General features: G+C 41.5%; 3 protein-coding genes across 8 annotated transcripts in view; all 3 read left to right on the forward strand.

Annotated features, from left to right (window-relative positions):
- Positions 1-1,518: 1,518 nt before the first annotated feature.
- On the forward strand, positions 1,519-2,522 carry LOC143128104 (dual specificity protein phosphatase 18). Its single transcript, XM_076289779.1, has one exon. The coding sequence runs from the start codon at positions 1,911-1,913 to the stop codon at positions 2,460-2,462; it is 552 nt and encodes a 183-aa protein (XP_076145894.1). The 5' UTR covers positions 1,519-1,910; the 3' UTR covers positions 2,463-2,522.
- A 6,089-nt stretch (positions 2,523-8,611) lies between these two features.
- On the forward strand, positions 8,612-18,171 carry tmem116 (transmembrane protein 116). 2 transcript variants are annotated; one of them, XM_076289308.1, is made up of 11 exons: positions 8,612-8,819; positions 9,063-9,109; positions 9,205-9,268; positions 9,468-9,596; positions 13,183-13,287; positions 13,449-13,498; positions 13,714-13,797; positions 14,101-14,242; positions 14,583-14,727; positions 14,830-14,909; positions 15,047-18,171. In XM_076289308.1, the coding sequence occupies exons 1-11, from the start codon at positions 8,754-8,756 to the stop codon at positions 15,227-15,229; spliced, it is 1,095 nt and encodes a 364-aa protein (XP_076145423.1). In that variant the 5' UTR covers positions 8,612-8,753; the 3' UTR covers positions 15,230-18,171. The 2 variants fall into 2 exon arrangements, with proteins under 2 accessions (XP_076145423.1, XP_076145425.1); XM_076289310.1 differs by lacking the exons at positions 8,612-8,819; positions 9,063-9,109; positions 9,205-9,268; positions 9,468-9,596 and adding an exon at positions 9,603-11,602.
- A 479-nt stretch (positions 18,172-18,650) lies between these two features.
- Positions 18,651-22,295, forward strand: part of LOC143127680 (acyl-CoA dehydrogenase family member 10-like) — a 7,898-nt gene continuing 4,253 nt past the window's right edge. The window contains exons 1-7 of one of the 5 annotated variants that reach the window (XM_076289311.1): positions 18,651-18,868; positions 19,388-19,559; positions 19,638-19,786; positions 20,032-20,226; positions 20,579-20,737; positions 21,033-21,307; positions 21,415-21,483. In XM_076289311.1, the coding sequence (XP_076145426.1) occupies positions 18,785-18,868; positions 19,388-19,559; positions 19,638-19,786; positions 20,032-20,226; positions 20,579-20,737; positions 21,033-21,307; positions 21,415-21,483 (1,103 nt within the window). In that variant the 5' untranslated portion in view covers positions 18,651-18,784. Of the gene's footprint in view, positions 18,929-19,387; positions 19,560-19,637; positions 19,787-20,031; positions 20,227-20,578; positions 20,738-21,032; positions 21,308-21,414; positions 21,484-22,295 lie in introns of all 5 variants that reach the window. The other 4 variants (XM_076289313.1, XM_076289315.1, XM_076289314.1 and 1 more) reach the window with 4 other exon arrangements.

The raw sequence follows: 22,295 nt of genomic DNA on the forward strand, positions 1-22,295 counted from the left end.
GCCAATGGATAACGGCCTAAATCTGCCTACATGTGTTGTTTTAGTTTGCTTGTTCCTTGTAGTGTAGTCCTGCATACTGAGTGGACCCCAAACCTCACTTCCATATAGCACAATAGGCTGTATTATACTGTCAAATAATTTGCACCAAATTGTGATTGGTATATCTATACTGTCAAATTTGGATTTTATAGCATAGAGGGCTCTACAGACTTTTTCTTTTTAGCGGATTCACTGCCATGCTGAAACTTCCTAATCCAGTCATGGCCAGACCTACAGTAGGTTAGTATACTGCATCATGTGCTCTAGAACGGTGCTACCTGGGGTGAACATGTGTCTGTATTCCTGACATCTGGCCTTCTTTTAAAAAATCGATTTTGTCTTTGAAGGATTTACTGCCAGGTCTCAGGTCTGCTCTCTCTCTCTCCTGCAGATAGGCTACTGTCTTCAAGAGAATTTCCTCTGAGAATCTGTTATTAGGCTATGTACTGATGTATATTGATGCATATTATGTACTGAAGCATATAGTATAGAAAATGTGTAGCCTAGAGTATTGGCCTAACTTGCTTGATTTCACATTTTTCACATTAGATGTGCTGATGACATAGGCCTATTACTTGATCCAGACCACCTAAATCATAGTGATTTTTGACAAAGTATACGACCCTAGCTTTTTATGTCTATATTATGTCTCTATGTAGAGATATATTACAGGTGAATCTAAAACTCTTTAACTAATTGATATCCCCAGAAAGCATCCACAGCTGATTATTTACATTAAGTATTTTTTTTGTATTGCAAGTTTTCTGAAACTACATAAATGAGCCATTATCTACTGAATTATGCATTACATAATACATTTTATTTTGGACATATTAGAGTGAAATGTTGTTACAGTGGGTGTTTTGTAATTGGGTAGGCCTAGATCAAAATACTGCCAACAGCCATTAAAAAAATCTATTTTCACAATTTTCACAACTCTGACCCAGATATCTCAATTGCAGCCTAGTCTACTTACACACTAATATCAGATCTTTGCTAATATGTCACCAAAATAAAAAAGAAGAATTTGAACCTGACTTTATCGAATGTCAATTAGGCCTAGGCCTACTTGAAATGTATGCAAATTAGGCCTGTTGAATGTTTCAGTAGATTCACATGTAATTATGTCCCTTCATAGTTGTATAATTGACATAGCCTAAACAGGGTGATAAAACACAAAAAGCTACAATGCAATACTATCACTTATTTTCTAACTCTATGGTGGTAAGCCCGATCAACCCCTCTGGCTCAAGGCTGAACCAGAGAATGTCTAATAAGGGCTCTGGCTGAACATAAACGAAATTTGCTACAGGTGACAAGCTCTTGCCTCTGGAGGACTTGTCTGGAGGCGATTGCCGTTGATGGCTTCTTTACCAGCAGGGGGCAGACGGTTCTGATAGTGAGTCTAACCAGCAGGACATCCGGTCAGTCAAGCGTTTTCTATTAAAATTGTCTCGTTCGGGATGCTGTAGTCAACAAGGAAATACAACATCGGCAGTGAGTGCGGAAGACTGTAGCTCGATTGTAGATAGACGCAGTGTGTCTACAATGTTTTATTCTTGAAAGTTTCGAAAGGAAATGTTATGTGTTGCCCATCGTTTTGAATATATATCAACACGTGGAGAAGTAGGCTTAGAAAAAGGCTGCTCTGTAGGCTACCTTGCCAGCTAGGCTGTTCTAGAATATTTGGTCTCAAGTCTCCAAAGTTTAGCAGGCAGCACGCAGGGCTTACAACGAATTTAAATAACACAAAACCCGTGGCGAAATTAAACACATTATCTGCTACTGAAAGTGTGTTCTGTTTTAGGGTATTTAGGAGGCTGGTATTGTGTATTAGGCTACTGCACATTCAATGATATTGGGGGGAAAACATGGCTACACAGAAACTCTCGGGTCTGGCCCAGATCACCGAGAATCTTTACCTTGGAAGTGCCAGGGCAGCCAATGACAAAGCAGTTGTGTCCAGCCTCCACGTCACCTGCATCATCAACGCCACCGAGAATGTTGACAACGACGTCCCATCAACTGTTGAACTCGTTCGTGTATCAGTTTTGGACTCACCGTCGTCCCCTATTATCGACCATTTCGATGCCATTGCGGATAAAATTCATGGTGTTGAGGAGCAGAGTGGTCGGACGCTGGTACATTGCAACGCCGGTGTGAGTCGGTCTTCAACACTTTGTCTGGCATACTTGATGAAGTACAGAGACATGTCGCTGGTCGAGGCCCACAGTTGGGTCAAAGCCCGCAGACCGCTAATTAGACCCAACAGCGGTTTCTGGAAACAGCTAATCGAGTATGAACGCAGGCTTCGCGGAATCAACACTGTCACTATGATAATGTCATCTGTTGGAGAAGTACCTGACCTGTACGAGAAAGAGGTTAAAGATATGGTAGCCCTGAGAAATCTCTTGACTTTTTAGACATAATTCACGGTTTGCACTATCTGAATTAAAAAAAAAAAGCTTTTACAAAGTGTTAAAGATTCTGAGGAATTTATTTTAGGCCTAGGCCTACTCTTTATTTTTTTACATTGTGTGCATTAGTGTCATTCATAAATAAACGACATGCTCATTTATTTATTTTTAAAAAAAATCAAACAACTGTTTTTTGTTAGCACCTCTTCACCATTTGCAGAGTAGCCGATCACAAATATTGTGGCTCTATTGAATTAAGTTGTTGCTGGTTAATAACTTTTTTTTATGGATATGCCCATATGGATTATCTGCCCCACAGCCATGGAGTCAGTAGTCTCTTGACATATGACATGGCTTTGGAACTGATGGTCAACTGGTGGAAAATATTAAATAGGTCTTTTGACCAGATTTTGGGTCAAATCAAGCAGGCTATGGCAGAATATTTGGACTACTGAAAGTCTCCGCCCAGGTTCATGTTCGCTATGCAATTAAAATGATTGTTCTCAATTCTGCATTTTTTGGAAATGAACCATTAGAAACTCAGTATAGCTTTGGTCATCAATATAATGTCATTTGTGGTTAGGTGTAGGCCGTAGCCTTCAGTCAGATGCTGTGAATCCATCCACTTGTGTGACTCACTTATAAGTCCCCCTTCCTCTGAACCAGCATTCAACCTGTTAGACGAGCGCTATTTTTAAGATATAGGCATCAGAGGCATTTCTTTGTAAAAGTTGGGAACAGGGCTTTTTTTTTATCATAAATTAAGTGTTCTGATAGCTGAATTTTTTGTTTTTGACCATCTAATTACATTAGCAAACAAAATGGTTGCCAAAATGGCAATTTTGGGCACTTTCTTTATAGGCATCATTATAGGCCCTACCATGTAAATAAATGCATATTGTTCACATGTGTGCATCTCAGAAATCTCCTTTGGGCAATAGATCAAAGGTACAGGCTGTGAAAAAAATCTATTTTTATGCCTATGCTACTTAAGCCTTCCTACTGCTATTTGAAAAAAAAATGCTGAAATTTTATGACTGAGCAGGTGTGTTTGATGAATGAGAATGAGGGTCAAGAAAGTGAAATGTAAAGTGAGGGTCAAGAATATGAAATGTAAAGTTTATAATCCTAAATTGTACAGTCCATCTGGTCTGAATTTTGTCTCATTAGAAGTTCCATCATTCCACTATATAACCAAATTTCTGTTCAATCAATTCAAATGATTGATTGACTAAAATCTTTCAGGCAAATCACACTGCATTCATGCAAGGAGTCTGCTCATCAGTCTGTTGCTGGTATAAACACATTGATGTGCATTGTAATCCTGATTTCCTGCATTTGCGGCATTGTGTCTTGCATTGTTTCTTACATGCACAGGCATCCCGAGGCAACTGTCTGGAATGGGACTCAGTGCCATCAGTATGGGCTGCAGTTCTGATTCCCCAAGTCTCCATCCTATCTCAGAGGGTGCAGGGAGCTCAGGTGTGGAGCAATGGGCATTTCTCCAAAGTGTACTCTCATCAAATGAAAACGGAGTGTATCACTTGTTGGGGCCATAGCCTCTGGGTTCCCCATCTTGGGGAACAATAGATGCCGTGCTGCATCAACAGAGTCTGTTCTGTGGACATTGTACATTCTGCAGACAAATGTTTCTGAAGATTTGATCGTTTCCTCTGTGAGTTCACCAATGTCCAAGTTCTTCAGCAAAATCATGGTGCTTTTCAAAGACCTTCCATGATGATTGTTCGGTGTGATTTGAAATGTAAAAGGTGGTGTGACATCCAGTCAATGCATGAAATGCTATCAAGGTAGTTCATGTGTCTGCTTCCACATGTATGGTTTTCAGGGGTGCCAAATCAGATGTACTTTTTGATAACTTGACCTCAAGTTCCTCTCTAAATCCCCCTGCAACTAAAATGTCTTTATTCTTAGCCGCCTGCGAACCAAAGCAGATCTGGCACATTTCTTATCAGAGGAACCGTGTCCGCAGGTTAAGAATAAAGAAATTTCAGTTGCAGGGGGATTTAGAGAGGAACTTGAGGTCAAGTTATCAAAAAGTACATCTGATTTGGCACCCCTGAAAACCACACAGCAGACACAAGATTGGTTATGCCATTCACAGTTGGTTTAATAGTATTGTGTCTTCAAGGGATACTGATGTTCTCCTGCTTTTGGTATCTTTCAACTTTCCACTTTCAACGTATGCAAAGTAAGCATCTCTGGATGATGTTGGGCACATGAAAGAAAAGGCCGTATACCTATTGATGTAGTTTTCAACAAACTTCAAAGAGTCTCAGCATCCTTGCTAGCATTTCATGCATTGACTGGATGTCACACCACCTTTACATTGCAAATCACACCAAACAATCATCATGGAAGGTATTTGAAAGGCACCATAAATTTGATGAAGAACTTGGGCATTGGTGAACTCACAGAGGAAACGATCAAATCTTCAGAAACATTGTCCACAGAACAGATTCTGTTGATGCAGTACGACAACTAAAAAATGAGCGAACTAGAGCGATATACAGGGACTTTTTCTTGAAATAGCAGTCGTGTAGTTGCTGCATCATCATCACCGTAAGTGTGGCTTACACCACTAGGATTGTAACCACATCTGGGATGAGTGAGAGATAATCTCATCTCTCAATGTGGAGTGAACTTCATATTCAGAAGAATTACTCTCGCTGTCAGGTATGACTTTCACTTGCAAATCTGCTTTCCTCTGAATCTTTCTAAACCGCCTGATGAAGTCTATCTAGAGTTCATGAGAACAGGAACAGAGTCAAATTCATATTTCACACTGACCTGTATATTGTTCCATTGTGATTTGGTCATGTTTGGGGCCTTCCTTGAATCATTTACATCATTCCATGGATGTCTTGACCTTCACACAGGAGTTTGCTGTTCACACTGGTTTGCATAAGGATAATCTGCCTGATATAACAAATTGCAGTGATTACCATGGAAACCTGTGAAAGTGATTCAGACCAAATTCAAATGGCTTGACTCACTGATCAATAAATGATTGCCATGGCCAGTTTGAGCAACTGTCACCTTAGGTGACACACAGGAGGATTTAACAATATGTTCCCCATGTGGTTTTGATGGTGACAGATTACAGTATCAATTTTCTGAGCATACAGTCCAGGTTCCTCATTTGAAAACATTAGAGTCGGTATTAGAGTGTGATCTCAGTAAGCTCTTTGTTGAATACATCCCTGTGCTGTAGCAAAAGGTTCCATTTTTTGTGAAACATGTTTGTTATTCATCAAAATTCGGCCTTTGTCACAATCTGGCCAGATTCAGAGTTTACATTGTCCATTTTGCAGATTTGGCATTACCCATCAAAATCTGCCTTTAAACAACATCTGTTGCATAAATTAACACTGGGATTCAAATGAGCACAGTTTTGTGTCAATCTCTGACATTGGCATTACCTATCAATAAATGTGCATGCTTAAACGACAATGATGTGACTGCTGAAGTGTGAAATGAAGATGCTTTCATGTCACTAATTTCTCTGACCATTGTCTGCTCCCTTAACAACAGAGGTGTCCCACAACTTGAATGAGAGCCACAGTGCATGGACCTACCCTGTGTTTATCTGTAGATTTGGCTACTGCTGTCACACAGGATTGATGGTGGACACTCTGGGCCCACTATGACAGAGAAGGGAACATTGGAGGTCAGCAAAGTCGTGTGAGATTGTTATGTAATGCTGCACTCGCATGTCGGCAGCACAATGTGCCTGTTTGTGTGTGTCGGTCCCCTCTGACCGTCTGCCAACGGGCTCTCCATAAAGTCTCCGTTTAGGTCCGGTCCCCTTGCAAGGCTATACCGCGCGCCTGTGATGTCCGCCAGCTCTGCCGGGCGCCCACGTCATGGCATCGCTGCCCAGTGTTGTGTCCATATTTGTTTGGGTTTGAGAGCACATGTCGCATCACATGATCATTACTGAGGTACATATTCAGTTCCAAACTTGATTCTAGAGGGACACCCCCACCCCCCACAATGGGGTTGATGTGGTGTTCTTATAGGCTATAACCAAGCATACAGAAGAGATGGTTGCTGTTTAAGTGCTGATAAAAATCAGAGCATGCTGCGGTCGGTACGGCCCTAGATTTCAACCATGACGTTTCTGGGCATTCGCTCTGTTGTAAACAGGTCAATGCAAAGAACGTTCCTAACTCAAAATGGTGTATTGAGTGTGAAATACTTCTACCATGACTTTGCAAATAACTCTTTTGTAATGATTGTGGTTTCCAAAGGTGTTAAGGTGCATCTATTAGACTCTGCATCATGGCATAGCCTAACCAAATATGCAGTGTAATGCGCTAAAATGCAAAGAGGAATAGAAGTCTTCCTTTCACTATCACCAGTTCCTCATTCTCTGTGTGCATGCATTGTGGCTTTAAATGATGTCATTGTGTTTCAAACATTCCCTGATCAGTTGAACACCAATGGAAAGTACACCCGCAGTCTATGGAAACTCCTCATGCTGAGTCTGAATGTTTGTTTGTGAATATTCTGAAATGTTGATGCCTGAGCCACATCATTTTGAATTATGTCTCAGATCTATCATATAAGCTTTTTAGAGGCTTTTTTGAGGGTTTGTAAAGTCTGAAAATGGCATGCATCCATGTCCAGATGACATCCAGTTACCTTCTCTTTTTTCCTTTTACGCAAATTATTTTCTCTACCAACACAAGAGGCAAAGGCATTGCTGTTCAAGATGCATTTTAGGGTGACTGTGTACTGTGAGATTTACTTACTGTGTGCAATGATTCAGTAGATCATTTTACAACAGTAAAACAACAGTAAAACATTTACAACTATGTGGTGCATCAGGCTTATTTATAGTCATGTCAAAACTGTTTATAGAAAATACAGGTTATAGCTTTTCTTGCAGGTTAGTTAGACTGTACATGATCTAAAATACCCAAATAAAAGACAATGACAGTCTTTTATATCTTAATTAACTCACTGCATGACAATGTGAATGGTATCTATCAGGGACAGAACTCAAAATCCTTGAGTCATAGGGTCATTTCAGGTACAAGATAATGGTGCAGATGCCATTAACTGCGCTGAAGACTCGTACTCTAACATTGCTGCTTCAGCTCCACTGTGTTATGCTGTCAGCCCGTGCCCTCAGTGCATCAAGCTAGCTGTCCACTTATCTCTGCTGATAACACTTGAGTGTGAAGTTGAGGGAGAGCTTTTCTACATGAGACTATGTAGACGTCTGGTTTTAACATGTATGGTTTTCCCATGGCTTGTTAGGGATTATAAATGTTAAGTAAACAAATAAACAAAGCAAATGCTACAGCTTCAGTATCAGTTCAAATGTAAGTGCTTGTTAATGGGAAACATATTTGTATTGCTGTTTCATAATTATTGTAAGTAAACATGCAAGATTTCAAATACATTCATTCCATCAGAATCTTGCTCTGTGTGTAGTCTGTGGAATGTTATAAAAGGAGTCAGTGAACCGCAATTACCTCTCGTTATCTACCACCTCATTATCCTGCAACTCCTCCTGCACGTTTCCCATATTGTATTGTGTGTCCACTGTATGTTTCTGCACATGCTTGTGTGTGTGTGTGTGTGTGTGTGTGTGTGTGTGTGTGTGTGTGTGTGTGTGAATGTGTGTGTGTGTGTGTGTGTGTGTGTGAATGTGTGTGTGTGTGTGTGTGTGTGTGTGTGTGCACACGCGCATGTATTTGAAGTGGCTCAGGCTCCTGTTGAACTGTAGGAGAGCCAATCACACTGTGCAGGCATGGATATGTATGAAGGTCTCTGAACTATTATTAAGTTGCCCATTGTTCTCCATCAGTAATGAGACTGGTCCAGTCTCTGGGAAAAAGAAGGTTCCTTTCAGCATAAACCCTATAACCTGCCCTTTAAAGATGCAAAGTGTCTGTCTAACTTCTGTAGTTCTTGAGTTTTACTACAGAGTCAGATAAATAAACAATCATGTTTTAAATGAACGAACATAGATTTCACGATGGTGTTTTTTGAGTGATGGAATTCTCACTTGTTAGGAAAGCGGTTCTTTGCGCGTCAAGCGGGTGGAGCTACGAGGCAGGGGCATGCTTTGTTTATGCATGACTGGGTTGTCGCCTCGTCTCTCTCCACATATAAACGCCAGCACAACCACGTTGTGAAAGTCTTTGAAGAGGACTCCTAACAACGTCTACTGTACAAGGCAACAGACATAGAGTTTAATCTTTTAAATTGGGCTATTATCGAAATACAAATTAAAATCGGGAACCACACAGACTATAATTAGCCATGCAACGTTTTATTTCCAACAACACCCAACACAATACAACATCCCCGACTGAAAACTGGACTTCAGTAAGTAACATTTTGAAGTTTTCTCTGGTTCTAGAAGTCGTGCATCAAGTTAATTTTGAGGTCTCAGCCATATGTGAGACGGTTGCATGACCGTGTTAAATATTGGAGTTTACATTATTGTCACGGCACATGTTTATAATAGCCTATTAGACTTAGCCTATTATTATTAGTTTCGCTAAATGAAAACAATGTAATACAACGGAGGACTTTTTTCTGAACCATCGTGCTGCATTCGCTCTATAGGTGTACTCAATAGTGCGATGGATTCAACTGGTCATGGCAATTCTGAGGTGAGACTTGATCAGCACAACAGCGATTCTTGATTAATACAGTCACAACTGTTGATAGAGTTAATTGCATCCTTCCTTCTTCTTTGTTTATTTAGCATGCTGGGTGCCGGCTCTATAATTCTGTACACATTTTTCCAAAATCTGATGAGAAAACCTGAGGTGAGTAAGGCTATAGGTGCATCACCAGGCTAAAGACTAAAGCTGCATCACAGGTTACTGTCTGACAGTCAGGTCAGATTTACTTCATTCATATAATGGTAGCCTATCTCCTTCTCTCTCTCTCTCTCTCTCTCTCTCTCTCTCTCTCTCTCTCTCTCTCTCTTTATCTCTCTCTATCTCTGTCCATCTCTGCCCACAGGTGAAGCCCTTGGTCCTGCTGAGTGTGACCGACCTGCTGCTGGCCCTGAGTTGGCTCACCGGGGCCTTCCTCTTCAGCCAGGGCTGTGAGAGCAGTGCCACCTGCTACAACCTCCACACGGTGGAACAGGTATGCGTCAGTCTCCTAAAGTCAGAGTAGAACATGCAGAATTGTACAATTGGGAGTGAGTCTGGAAAAGATTCATTGACTTACGACTTCCAGCAGGGGCATAACTAGCAGTTAAATTAAACATAAATTGGTACATTAAACTCCTACCAAATCGTTTCAAAAGTGTAGCAATCTTGTAAATAAAGGTTTTAAATGCAGTTGTTCCAAAAATACCTGTCCATGTCCGTTACACATGCCAGATTAGAGATTTGTATTTGCGTGCCCGTGTTTTAGGGACATTGGAAATGGGCTTCAATGGCCTCTTGACCAGTAAGACCTGCAGAGCAAATCCCAATTTTTCCCCAGGCTATCTGCTCCCCTGAGCATCCTCCTTATGAGTACATGATTTGAAACATACCATAATTGTAGACCATGTGGATTAATAATGCAGTTATTAAACCAATATACACAAAGCAGTGAAATGCTTGAAGATGGGATTTGCTATTATTACACTTTGACAGATATTCGGCAGGTTCCATAATCAATATGCACTGTACTGCAGCCTATACAGCCGATGTTTTGAGTGTAGTTTGCTGCAAAACCCTGAAGTTCTTTGCTTTTGTATAGATTTGGGTGCCATGAGATGTATGCCACACCCACATCACGAGTTCTTTTAAGTAAGCTGGCAAGTACAAGTATGAGCAAGTAGCTCACTATCCGAGCCAACATCTGCGTCTTGTTTGGGAAAACCCTGCAGAGTAAGAGAGAACTATTTAGGCAACGTTTGTTGTGTTTGTGTGGGTGGATCATGTGTCCTTAGTGAGCTTTGTCTTGTTCATATTGCTTTGTGGGTGAATCAGGTCATCCTGTTTCCACCTTCATTTCATATTATGACCACTGCATGAAACAGTCGTACTGATAGATTTTCAGTGTCTTATGCAAATGGTCCTACATCTCCCAGTCCAGGCAAAGGCCAGGCTCCCACAGAAGATCCCTCCAAGCAGCCAATGTCGCCTATTAAGTTGGAATTGGGGCAATTGGTTGAAGTAGAGCAGCAAATGTCCTACTCCTCTTCCTTGTCTTCTCGCTCTCTGATTATAATTGTTTCTGATGACAAAATGGATTAATGATTGACCCAGTTCCTAAGTTCCCCTCACGTGCTCTCAGAGTCATTGTGGGTGTAGACAGGTGGGATGGACCCAGTTTGGTGTTCAGCTTAGAGTGACGAGGTGCTTTGTGTTTGAATTTGTTATTGTTGTTATTGTGTGTGTGTGTGTTGTTGTTGTTCTCGTATATGTTTGTGTATGCCATGAGTGTGTGTACAATCTCATAAGGTCATAGGGTCATGCAAAACCAGTCACAGTTCACTGGTCTGAAATGTGGGTCCCAACCACAGGCTGGTGCTCCCTCTGTGTTTATCAGGCATTTAGGCTGACATGATTTTGTCCAGTGAACCCTCTTTATCTGCTGGGAGAACGTTGATTCTGGAAGAATGCTGCCGGGGTGGAATGGACACACTTGTCTTTATCCCAGTTTGGGTGTCCTGCTTCCAATAAGACAAAAGAACAGAGAGTGCCATAGGGCTGCTTTGATTGAACGACGCCAGATGAGAGCAGTTCCTGACCTACTTTCTGATGAATCATACCGCAGGGCATGGAGTTTCCTGGTCTGCAGGATGACCGTAATAAAAGCACCAGGGAACCAGTTGGTAGGGAATGTGTTTGCCATGTTTACTTTGTCTTATCTGTATTCGTCAATATTGAGGCAACAGTATATTGTTTCTGAACCATGTTCAAGCTTTTCAGTTGTGGGAGATGTTTTAGATGGTTTGTGATTATGGCATGATTGTGACCATATGAAATCCAAGAATCCAAATGCATAATTTGTTTCTGCACTATTTTTTGAGCCTTTATTTGGATAGGACAGTGACAGGAGGTGAGTGGGAGAGAGAGACGGGGTGGGATCGGGACATGACCGCAGGTCGGACTCGAACCTGGGTCCCCCGTGGACACCTGGACCCTTACATGGTATGGGCGCTGTAGCCTGTTGCACCACAGCACCCCCCTTGTTTTTTTTTCTTTCAAGCAGAAAGGGATTGATGTCTTGGATGAGCTAGCTAGCTAGCTCCTGCTTTCCTGAACAGGAACTAAGCTGGAATTAAACCTGAGCCTGAATACCACTTACACCACTGGAGAACTGGGTACATTTAACCGATGAATTCCTCACCTACAATAGCCAATCACCCAACACCAGGGACTTCTTGTCCTCACACCATGTGGTTTCTGAGCTTTTCTGAGCTTTTTTATCCTGTGAACAGTCATTCTCAGGTGGACACACTGTGTTTGATTTGCTGCACGTGTCTAACAGCGACAATCCACCCTTTAGTGATAAGTCATATGTAAACTGGGTATCTGTATGGACACATGAAGAACCTTGTGAAGGTGATTGTGCAAAGGGCATTACTCCCTCGCATAGGCAGTAAATGCCTTATCAGGGCACGTGCACTGTATGTTATAAGGGCTTGCCAGCAGTCAAATGAGGAGTTCTTTTGCATGCCCATGGTTGCATGTGTCATTGTTTCATCACGCTCCAGGTGCATTCCAGGAACGCTCAGTTTTTTTTCACCTGTCTTGTTTCATTCACTGCCCCAGTGTTATTTGTTCAGTCGAAGTGAAAGGCCTTTTGGATAGAGTCCTTTGTGTGATATGTTAGCTATGTTGGAAAATAAATGGAAACCATGGCAACTAGGAATCACAAGTCACAAGTCATATATTTATTATCTTATTGGGATTATACACTGACTGGGTGCAGAGGTTCCATTGGTAACTTAAAGATGCAGACTGTGACCAGTCAATTAACACCCCTCTCTTCTGAGCCCCTAAACCACTGTGTGATTGGCTGGGATTGTTTATGTCTCGGTCCAAGCCACTATGTTTGTTTCCCACTCACAGAGCCAGTATTGTGTATGAACCTATTTTATACAGTCTATGGTACGAACACTAGAGTTTTTTGAGTGCAAAGACTGAACAGACAATTAGAGGACTGAGGAGCAATTTGCTGAATTTGACCAATAAATTACGAGATTTGAATTCAGACTTGCAACTGTGGAGTTTCCGTTTTCTCCATCCTCTCTCTGTTTTCTGAGCCACAAGGGAATTCCAAGCTCTTTGTTTTCACGCTGCTCTAATTTTGACGGGCCATTTGAGACAGAAAGACAGGAGGCAGAAAAAAAGCATTTTTAGAGATCATTATCATAACACATTACTTGTGTAGTTGAGCAACTTATGAAATTCCTGTTGGTGCCAAGTGGCATTAAAACCGAAAGTAAACAGAATGGGCAGCCGCAATCTATCTGGACAAGGAAACGGTTGAGAACCAACTGGGGGATTCCCTCAGTGCACAACCATACAAACATTTTATTATTCTCTCTCACTTTGAGACACAAGAAACTTCAATGGAATTTCCATTGTAAAAAATATATATTTTTCTTCTTTTTTTTGGACTAGGTTCATGTTTAATATGCCAGACATAAACAACACAACAGAAACAGGTGTTGAATCACTAATTATTCATTTTTGTTACATTTGCTTGTTTTCTGTCCCCACAGATGTTGTACATGGCATCATTCTTTTACACTCTAAACTACGTGGGTGCCCTGTATACTGGCCTAAAGGAAAAGTATCGCAGGCGAATAAATGGCTTTCCCGCACAGGTACAGATCCCAGAGGTGCTCTGGTTGCACCACAGTGAGAGCTATGTAATTGCTGATACATAAACAACAAATGTTTGTCACAGTGTTTGCCCACAGTGTTTGACTTTTGATCAGCTGACCTCTTTTTCATGGTTTTAAATGACCTCTTTTTTCCTTCTCAGAGTGCAGCCAGTACAAGCTCATTCGGCATCATGACTGCTATTGTTTCATGGTGAGTATAGACATTGTCATATATTGTATGAAGAGCTATAATTACTCTCTACACCACGTGTCAAACCCTAGTGTACAAATGTCAATGTTGGAAACGATGACAAATGTTACTTTCAGTGGCTATGGAAAGATGGATTCTCCACATGCTTATGCAATAACAGATTGTTGTGGTGTGTGTGCTCTTCCTTCTTTATCTTCTCTGTTGCCTAAATTTAGCGTGCTGCCTGTCTTGCTAACAGCTCCAGTGTTCGTCACTGGCAACATGAAGCGCTGTTACACGAACCATACCAAACCCTACAGGTGTGTGTATGAAGATCACATACCCTAATGTATTACCTGTGATATTACACCATGCACACACACACACAGACACACACACACACACACACACACACACACATATACACACACGCACACACACACACACACACACACACACTCACACACGCACACACACACACACACACACACACACACACACACACACACACACACACACACACACATACACACACACATCTACAGAAACTGTAGATGCCCTTATAATGTAATAACCTGCTGGCATTAAGAGTGTCTCTGATATCCTGTACTGTGTCTCTGCAGGTGTCTGCTGATGCACACCGACGCGCTCTACCTCAGCTCTGGGCTGGAGGGGGAGGACGTGGCGGCTGCCTGCAAGTTCACCCGCATCTACAGCACTGCCATGTTCCTCGCTACGTTCTTCTTCACACTGCTGGGCATTGTGGTGAGTGCGTGCGTGAGTGAGTGAGTGTGTGAGTGAGTGTGTGAGTGAGTGAGTGAGTGCGCGCGTGCATGCATGAGTGAGCGCGTGCCTGCGTGCGTGCATGAGTGAGTGAGTGCGTGCGTGCGTGTGTGTATAAATCAGTTTAATTTAACAAGGTGTTTTTTTTCCAGTTTTTGTTTTGTTTTGTAAGTTGCTTTGAGCAAAACCATATACCAGGCACTTTAGACTTAAACTTATGCCACATGGAGTAAGCAGCTTCTTATTTAGGTGCATCACTTGAATGTCAGTGACTCTACTTCACTCTACTCATACAGGTGCATTTGTCATGTCTTTTGTTCAGGTGCTGATGGCCAAAGCTCGGTCCCTGTACAGGCGCTTTGTAACTTGCCACGGTTTCCTTGGTGACCAGCAGTGGGCCACTCTGCGTGTCCTAAAGGGCCGCATGGTCCTCTACCCCTCCGCATTCTTCTGCTGCTGGGGCCCAGGTACACATCTGCAGACAGAGTGGAACACATACACTGGCACACACACACACACACACACACACATAGTGCTATGCTCCCTCAACGATTTTGTATTTATTACAGCAACATTCTTGGCCACCATGATGCTTATTAAGCCAGACGCTGTAGAAGGTGGCGTGGGAGTGTTCCTTTACATTGTACAGGTCAGTAACCGTGACACAAGAATAAAAACTAATAGTAAGAGCAATACTGTTGAGCGTTTTGTTTTTCTGTCTTTTTTCTCTTGCTTGCTGCATTTGTTTACAGTAAGCATCACCTCTCCTTTCTTCTCTCTTGTTAGGCCTGCACCTCCGCCTCTCAGGGCCTGCTGAACTGTCTGGTGTATGGCTGGACGCAGAAGCACTTCCGCTCCCTGGGCACTACGACCAGGCGGGACGCGGACACCCAGACTCCCCTCTTGCGCTCACAGAAGAGGAGAGATTACTCTGCCCTGTGCAGTGTGGACCGCTTCCAGGGCGTGTGAGACCACTGACAACACGTCCGTGTGACTGAAAGGAAAGGTACTCCCAGCCAGTGGTCTGTCATTCTGACACAACAGCAGTAGCAATGCTGTTGTCTAACTCCGGTGTAGACAGCCATTCCACACGTGGAGAAAATAGGACTGTTTAAAGCTATGTGAAGCTATGTGCTGTTGAGTAAAAGGTGCCGTTCGTGTCTCTGGGGGCACAACTGGGTCCCTGTGGTGATGTTGCACAGCCGAAGATAGAGGCAGCTGCTGAGAGCTCGTTTTCACTCACAGCTGTCTCAAGCAGTTTAAACTGCCGACTGCCATAGCGAAACTTCAGCAATTATAAGTTCAGAGAGAAGGACCAGTCAGAGTGTAAAAAGGGGGAAAACCACAGACAGCCACAGACAAACACACACACACACACACACACACACACACACACAAAGGGAAATTCTGTCTTAAATGAACTGAGAAAGGGTAAATCTCTCAGCTGCTGCTGAACGTTAATGTTGCAGTCAGTGTTAGTCTTAAATGTGTATTAATGTAAATTGCACTTACTTCATGCAGTTGTACATACAGCGGGGGAAAATAAGCATTGAACACGTCAAAAAAATGTTCAGTAAGTATACTTCCAATGGGGCTATTTGCATGACATTTTCACCAGACATTAGTATTAACTCAGATAATCCACCCATATAAAAAAATCCAAACATTAAAGTCCATAGGTCGAGTTATGTGCAATAAAGTGGAATGACACAGGAAAAAAGTATTGAACACGCCTGCTGAAATGTCTTAAATACTTTGTGGAAAAGCCTTTATTCGTAATGACAGCTTCAAGGCATTTCCTGTATGATTAAACTAATCAGTCACAGTATTCTGGTGTGAGTTTGGCCCATTCTTTTAAACAGATAGTCCTTTAATATTGAAGATCTCAGGGGTCCCTCTTGTGAATCCTGATCTTTAGTTAACTTCCAAAACTGTTCAATTAAATTGAAGTCAGAGCCTTGATTTCCTTTCTCTGAAACCAATTGAGAGTTTCCTTTGCGGAATGGTTTGGATCATTGTCCTGCTGGAAGGTCTAGCCATGTCTCATCCTCATCATCCTGGTGGATGTAAAGATTCTCCCAGAACAAAATGACTCCATTCATCATTCCTTCAACTGTATGAAGTCTGCCAGTACCATGAGATGAAAAACAGCCCACACTATGATGCCACCACCTCCAAACCTCACTGTTGGTAGGGTATTTTTAGGGTGATGCACAGTGCCATTTCTCCTCCAAATATGGTGTGTAGTATGACATCCGAAAAGTTAAATTTTTAACCAGAATACATTCTCTCAGTATTTCATAGGATTGTTCAAATGTTGTGTAGCAAACTTTCAACGAGCTTCGACATGTTTTTCTTCAGCAATAGAATCATGCTGGATGAGCGTGCATAGAGGCCATGGCGGTGGAGTGCATTACCTATGATTTTCTCTGTAACAATTGTAACTGCTGTCTCCAAATCTTTCTGGAGCTTTCTCAGAGTGGTCCTTGGCTCTTGGGCTACTCTTCTGACTATCCTTCTGACTTCCTGGTCAGAAATCATGCAAGGAGATCCTGTGCATGGCCAGTTGATGATGTAGTGATGTTCCTTCCACTTGCAAATAATGGCTCCAATACTGCTTGCTGGATGATTCTGAAGTTTTGAAGTGCATCTGTAACCAGTTCCATTAATATGTTTGGCAACAATAAGGTTGCAAAGATCTTGGGAGAGCTCTTTGCTTTTACCCATCATGAAATGTTTCTTGTGTGACACCTTGCTAACAAAAAACCTTTTTATAGCCCACCAGTATGTACTAACCCAGCTTATATCAATTTGCACAGATAGGAGGGATAATTTCTCTAACTACTTATAGATTCCAGTTTGTTCCTTGCCATTCCTTGCGTTTGTGTACTGCTTTTTCTTAGCGTGTTCAATACTTTTTCCCTGTGCCATTCCACTTTTTTACTCATAACACTACTTTTAGATGTTAATGTTTGGATTTTTATATATGTGTGGATTACCTAAGTTAATACTAATGTCCGGTGAAAATTTCATGCGAATAGCCTCACTGGAAGTATACTTACTGAAAAAAATGTTGACGTGTTCAATACTTATTTTCCCCGCTGTACTTAGTGTTGAAATGTTGTCAATTTTGTATGGTGTTATATGAACTAATTGTTCATGTTGCTTTGTTTATTTGTTAATGTTTTTTAGAAACACATTTTGCACAAAGAAATTGGCATTCTATGATGTAAATACAGAGCATTGAATTCATTGTGTTAATCAGTGTTGGGAGTAATGCATTAAAAAAGTAATGTAATTACAGTAATGCATTGCTTTTTGCTGTAATGCAGTAATGTAAGGCATTACCAATACAATTTCAGTAATATTTTACTCGGTACAATTCTCAGTAACTGAAGTTACTTTGCTTTTTAATCCAAAATTGAGAAATGCTCAATTGGCACCAGAGAAGATTATCCAAGAATTAAAAAAAGTCATCTATGCTGGTCCTGGAATTTGATTGCTTTGTTTAGATGACTGTAGAAAGGGAATTTGAGTTATCTCTGCCATTCATGCAACAGATCTAACATGGTTAGGCTATACTTCTCATTTCAAGCAGTGAGAATAACTAAAATGTTGCTTTTACAGACAAAGATCGTAGCCATTATTCTCAAACTATTTGCATTAAGTCTACACCACTGTGGAAGGAAAGGCAACCAGCAATGATGAGAACCATTTAAAGTCAACATACAATTTCACTATGGCTATATTTTACTATATTAAGTTGTGAGTGACCTTTGGCCTTTGGGGCCTACATTGTCCCATGAGCCATAACTGCAACCATTATATTGTTCTTTTGTTAGCCTTAAGCCTAGCTCAGTCATTATGCCATACCACATCACCTCCTGCCGTGTAATGAGCTGCATTGAACACATGAAGATCGATCTATTGAGAACACCAAATCCATATTTCCTGTTATTTTGGTGAAAGTAATGTAAACGTAGTGTAATGCCTTACAATTCAAAGACAGTAATAATGTAATGTAACAAATTCCTTTGAGATGACAGTAACAAGTAATAAATAATGCATTACGCTTTTGAAGTAACTTGCCCAACACTGGTGTTAATGTATTTGAAATGTGTGTATGTTTTTGTTAGTTTGTACTCCACTTGACTACCAAAATAAACAGATTTTTACAACACTTGTATATAGTATAGTCATAACTTGTATACCTCTCAACTCACTCTTACTTTTTAACACATTCTTCAGTAAACAGACATTCTCAGCTAATAAAATAAAACAGGCCAAAGCCAGGTTTATTATGGGAACTTGCAGTGAGCCACAGAGAACTCTTATTTTGATACTAATATTGGAAGCGAGTAGTTTCACGTGACCAAACATACTACCACGTGACAGTACTTGAACTTGTGTTGTAGTTGTCCTGGAATGTTTCTGAGATGTTTTGAAAGGTTTGGGATGAACCTGTGATATCAGTCTTTGTCACGTTTGAATGAAAAGAAGTGAAATGTGAGAACGCGAAACCAGATGGTCTTTGGCAAAAACCCATTTAACAGTGTCTGTGAGTCCTGTGAGGAAGTAGCTCAGCTGCTAACACCACCAGGCAGGCAGGTATCCGACTGTTTACCACAGCACATGTAATCGTTAACGAACAGTTAACAGTTAACGAAGGTGACATTTCATTTGCCCCATCATTGCAGTTACAGATGAAACCACTGTAGTCTATCTTTTTGGCGTTGGCGTATACCACTTTATAGCCTATATCGTGCACTTGTGTCATTTCGGTGGTGTAATCTGCTAGGTGTGCGTCTTCCATTTTATGTAGTCATTGAGAGAAATTGCAGTTTCCCATTTCCGTAGTTGGCTACTTTTGTCATGGTCTTTAGGGCTTTCCTTAAAGAGATCAGAGATGTTCATAACTACAGCGGTGATATCTTATTATGTGTCTGGCCAAAATGTTTTTATCACCTGCGCATGAAATTATTTAAAAGCTTTAACGTTAATGATGCAATCTGAATTGATCTGATCATGTTTTGCACCAATGTAATCAGTGTAATGCGTAATAAAGGTGTGAATTCAATATAGTGCATTGTTGTAATCAATATGTTACGTTCTCAATCCATTTCATAGTGTGATACGGCGTGTACCAATATAAAGGTGATGCTTCGCTCTCGTCGTGTTGTGCGCCTGTGCGCTGTTACATGGCATTCACACCTACGCCATCTGAGCTCTCAACCTTATAAAGCTGTCATATTTGACATGTATGGGGTGCTGATACCATCTCCCGTGCCAAAGGCTAAAGGTGAGTCAACAAAAAAAAACTAAAAGAGAAGTTATTCTAAAGATGCTTTTTAAAGCCTAGTTTCTATTTTTGTTCTAGAGTGGGAGGAGAGGAATGGAGTTCCGCCTGGCACCATTGGTCAAGCCATCAGGATGGCCGGTGAAGCCAGCATCTGGAAAAGGTTTATGAGAGGAGAGCTGGGTGTAGAGGAGTTTTTGAAGGCCTTCAATAAAGAATGCAGCACAATTGTGAGTCATACTAAAAAAAGCGCAATGTGAACGATCTGTATTATACATGACAAGGACAATAATAATACAATATATTTCTTAATGCTTAGGCCCACAGGCTGTATCATGGGGGTGGCTCTTTCACCTCCACATAGAGTTTCATTGCATTACAATCAATTTAATTAAATGCTCTTTGAGTTCTTTGAAATGGTACATCCAATCTCATAATGTCCTCCTCCATGCCTTGTCCATGTCTGTATGTGCAGGCTGGATGTGCGGTCTGTATGGACTCATTCCTCGAGGCTCTGACCAGCGGTGGCATGAGGCAGCCTCTGCCGGGCATGATGGAGGCGGTGGAGAACATCCGTGCCAGCGGTCTGAAGACGGCTGTGCTCAGCAATAACTTCCTCCTGCCCGACGGGGGATCCTACCTGCCACTGGACCAGAGAATGTTCAATGTGGTGAGTGGTAGACAGAGAAACTGAGAGTTAAGATGGACGAAAATAGATCTGGCAGCTGATGGGGTTTTCTCTGGTTTATTTCATTCTCTCTCTGATTAATAGCCACCACTTCCCCTTATTCTTTTCAGTTTCTTTAGCTTTGTTTGATGTTGCATCTCTTTGTGATTTTGGATGCAGGAGGAGGAGTGTAAAAAAATCCCTCAAAGCTTTGTCCATTGTTGGAATTCCACATGCACTGACTGTAGATTCTTTTGGTGTTTACCCTTGAATTATTCCTCAATCGTGTAATATTTCAGAAGGCTTTTTCTAAAACCATAGCTGGGCTTTTAGTGTTTTTGGTGTTCATTTCCAGATAGTCGAGTCTTGTCGAGTGGGTCTGTGCAAGCCTGACCCCAGGATATATGAGCTCTGTGCAAACAGACTGGGGGTTTCGCCACAGGAAGCCGTGTTCCTGGATGACCTGCCAGTAAACGTGGAAGCTGCAACTAAGATGGGCATGCGAGGTATCCAGGTGAGACACGTTTAGTTACTTCTCCTGACATACCTAACCGACCCGCCCACATTAGATTTGACCTCCTTACATCTTGTGACTGTCCACTTTGAATTCATTTGCATATTCATTTTTTTTGTTTTTTTTTGTTTAGAAAACACTTCCAAACATAATGTCCCACTTTTCTATGCTTCCGTTTACTCCACGTGTGCATTAACACAACAGCCTTGTAGGGTGGACCATTTATTTCTATGGCCAATCAGGCCAAGTTTACATTGGATTGGATGTCATATTTTGTGCTGTTTCGTCTCTATAGGTGGCAGATCCTGCCGTAGCCATACGTGAGCTGGAGGAGTTGCTTCAGTTCTCGCTGTCTGACAGCGTCCCTGGGGCGTACTTGATAAAAAAGCATCATCTCCTTATGGACCAACTCACTCGCTACCTCAGGGATTGTGGTTTTCTCCTAGATCCAGTGACTGTGCAGAAAATAAGCCATAGCTCTTCACAACACACATACCTTCTGAATAGCAGGGGGCGAAAGATGGTCCTTAAGATGTCACCTCACATACAGGCAGCACAGAGAGAGCAAAGGTTAGTGATAATGTCTCTGTTAATGTAGTTAAGCTTTTTTGTCTCTAGTTATTTCAGTGTATGGTGTAAAGCTTAATTCACTGAGATGAAGTATTTTTATTCTTCAGGACACTGACTGCACTTAAAGGATCAAGAGTCCCAGTTCCTGATGTTTTAAAGCTCTGTGAGGATGCTAGGTGAGCTAGATGGTCACAAACACACACACAGACGCGCATGCATCAACGCACACATACGTGCACACACGCATACACATGCACACACAGGCAGGCACGCACCCACACGCGCATGCATCAACGCACACATACAGCGGGGAAAATAAATATTGAAAATTTTTTTCAGTAAGTATACTTCCAGTGAGGCTATTTGCATGAAATTTTCACCAGACATTAGTATTAACTTAGGTAATCCACACATATAAAAAATCCAAACATTAATGTTCATAAGTAGAGTTATGAGTAAAAAAGTGGAATGCCACAGGAAAAAAGTATTGAACACGCCTACTGAAATTTCTGAAATACTTTGTGGAAAACCCTTTATTTGTAATGAGAGCTTCAAGGCATTTCATCTATGACGAAACTAATCAGTCGCAGTATTCAGGTGTGATTTTGGCCCATTCTTTTAAACAGATAGTCTTTTAATATTGAAGATTCCAGGGGTCCCTCTTGTAAATCCTGATCTTTAGGTAACTTCCAAAACTGTTCAATTGGATTTAAGTCAGGGCCTGAATTTCCTTTCTCTGAAACCAATTGAGAGTTTCCTTTGCTGAATGCTTTGGATCATTGTCCTGCTGGAAGGTCTAGCCATGTCTCATCCTCATTGTTCTGGTGGATGGCAAGATTCTCCCAGAAAATGGCTCCATTCATCATTTCTTCAACTGTATGAAGTCTGCCAGTACCATGAGATGAAAAACAGCCCCACACCGTGATGCCTCCACCTCCAAACTTCACTGTTGATATGGTATTTTTAGGGTAATGCACAGTCCCATTTC

Source organism: Alosa pseudoharengus, unplaced genomic scaffold (assembly GCF_046254945.1).
Source record: "Alosa pseudoharengus isolate Yale_2024_CS ecotype anadromous, Long Island Sound unplaced genomic scaffold, YU_APseudo_1.1 YU_APseudo_1.1_scf_17, whole genome shotgun sequence".
Taxonomy (NCBI): Eukaryota; Metazoa; Chordata; class Actinopteri; order Clupeiformes; family Clupeidae; genus Alosa; species Alosa pseudoharengus.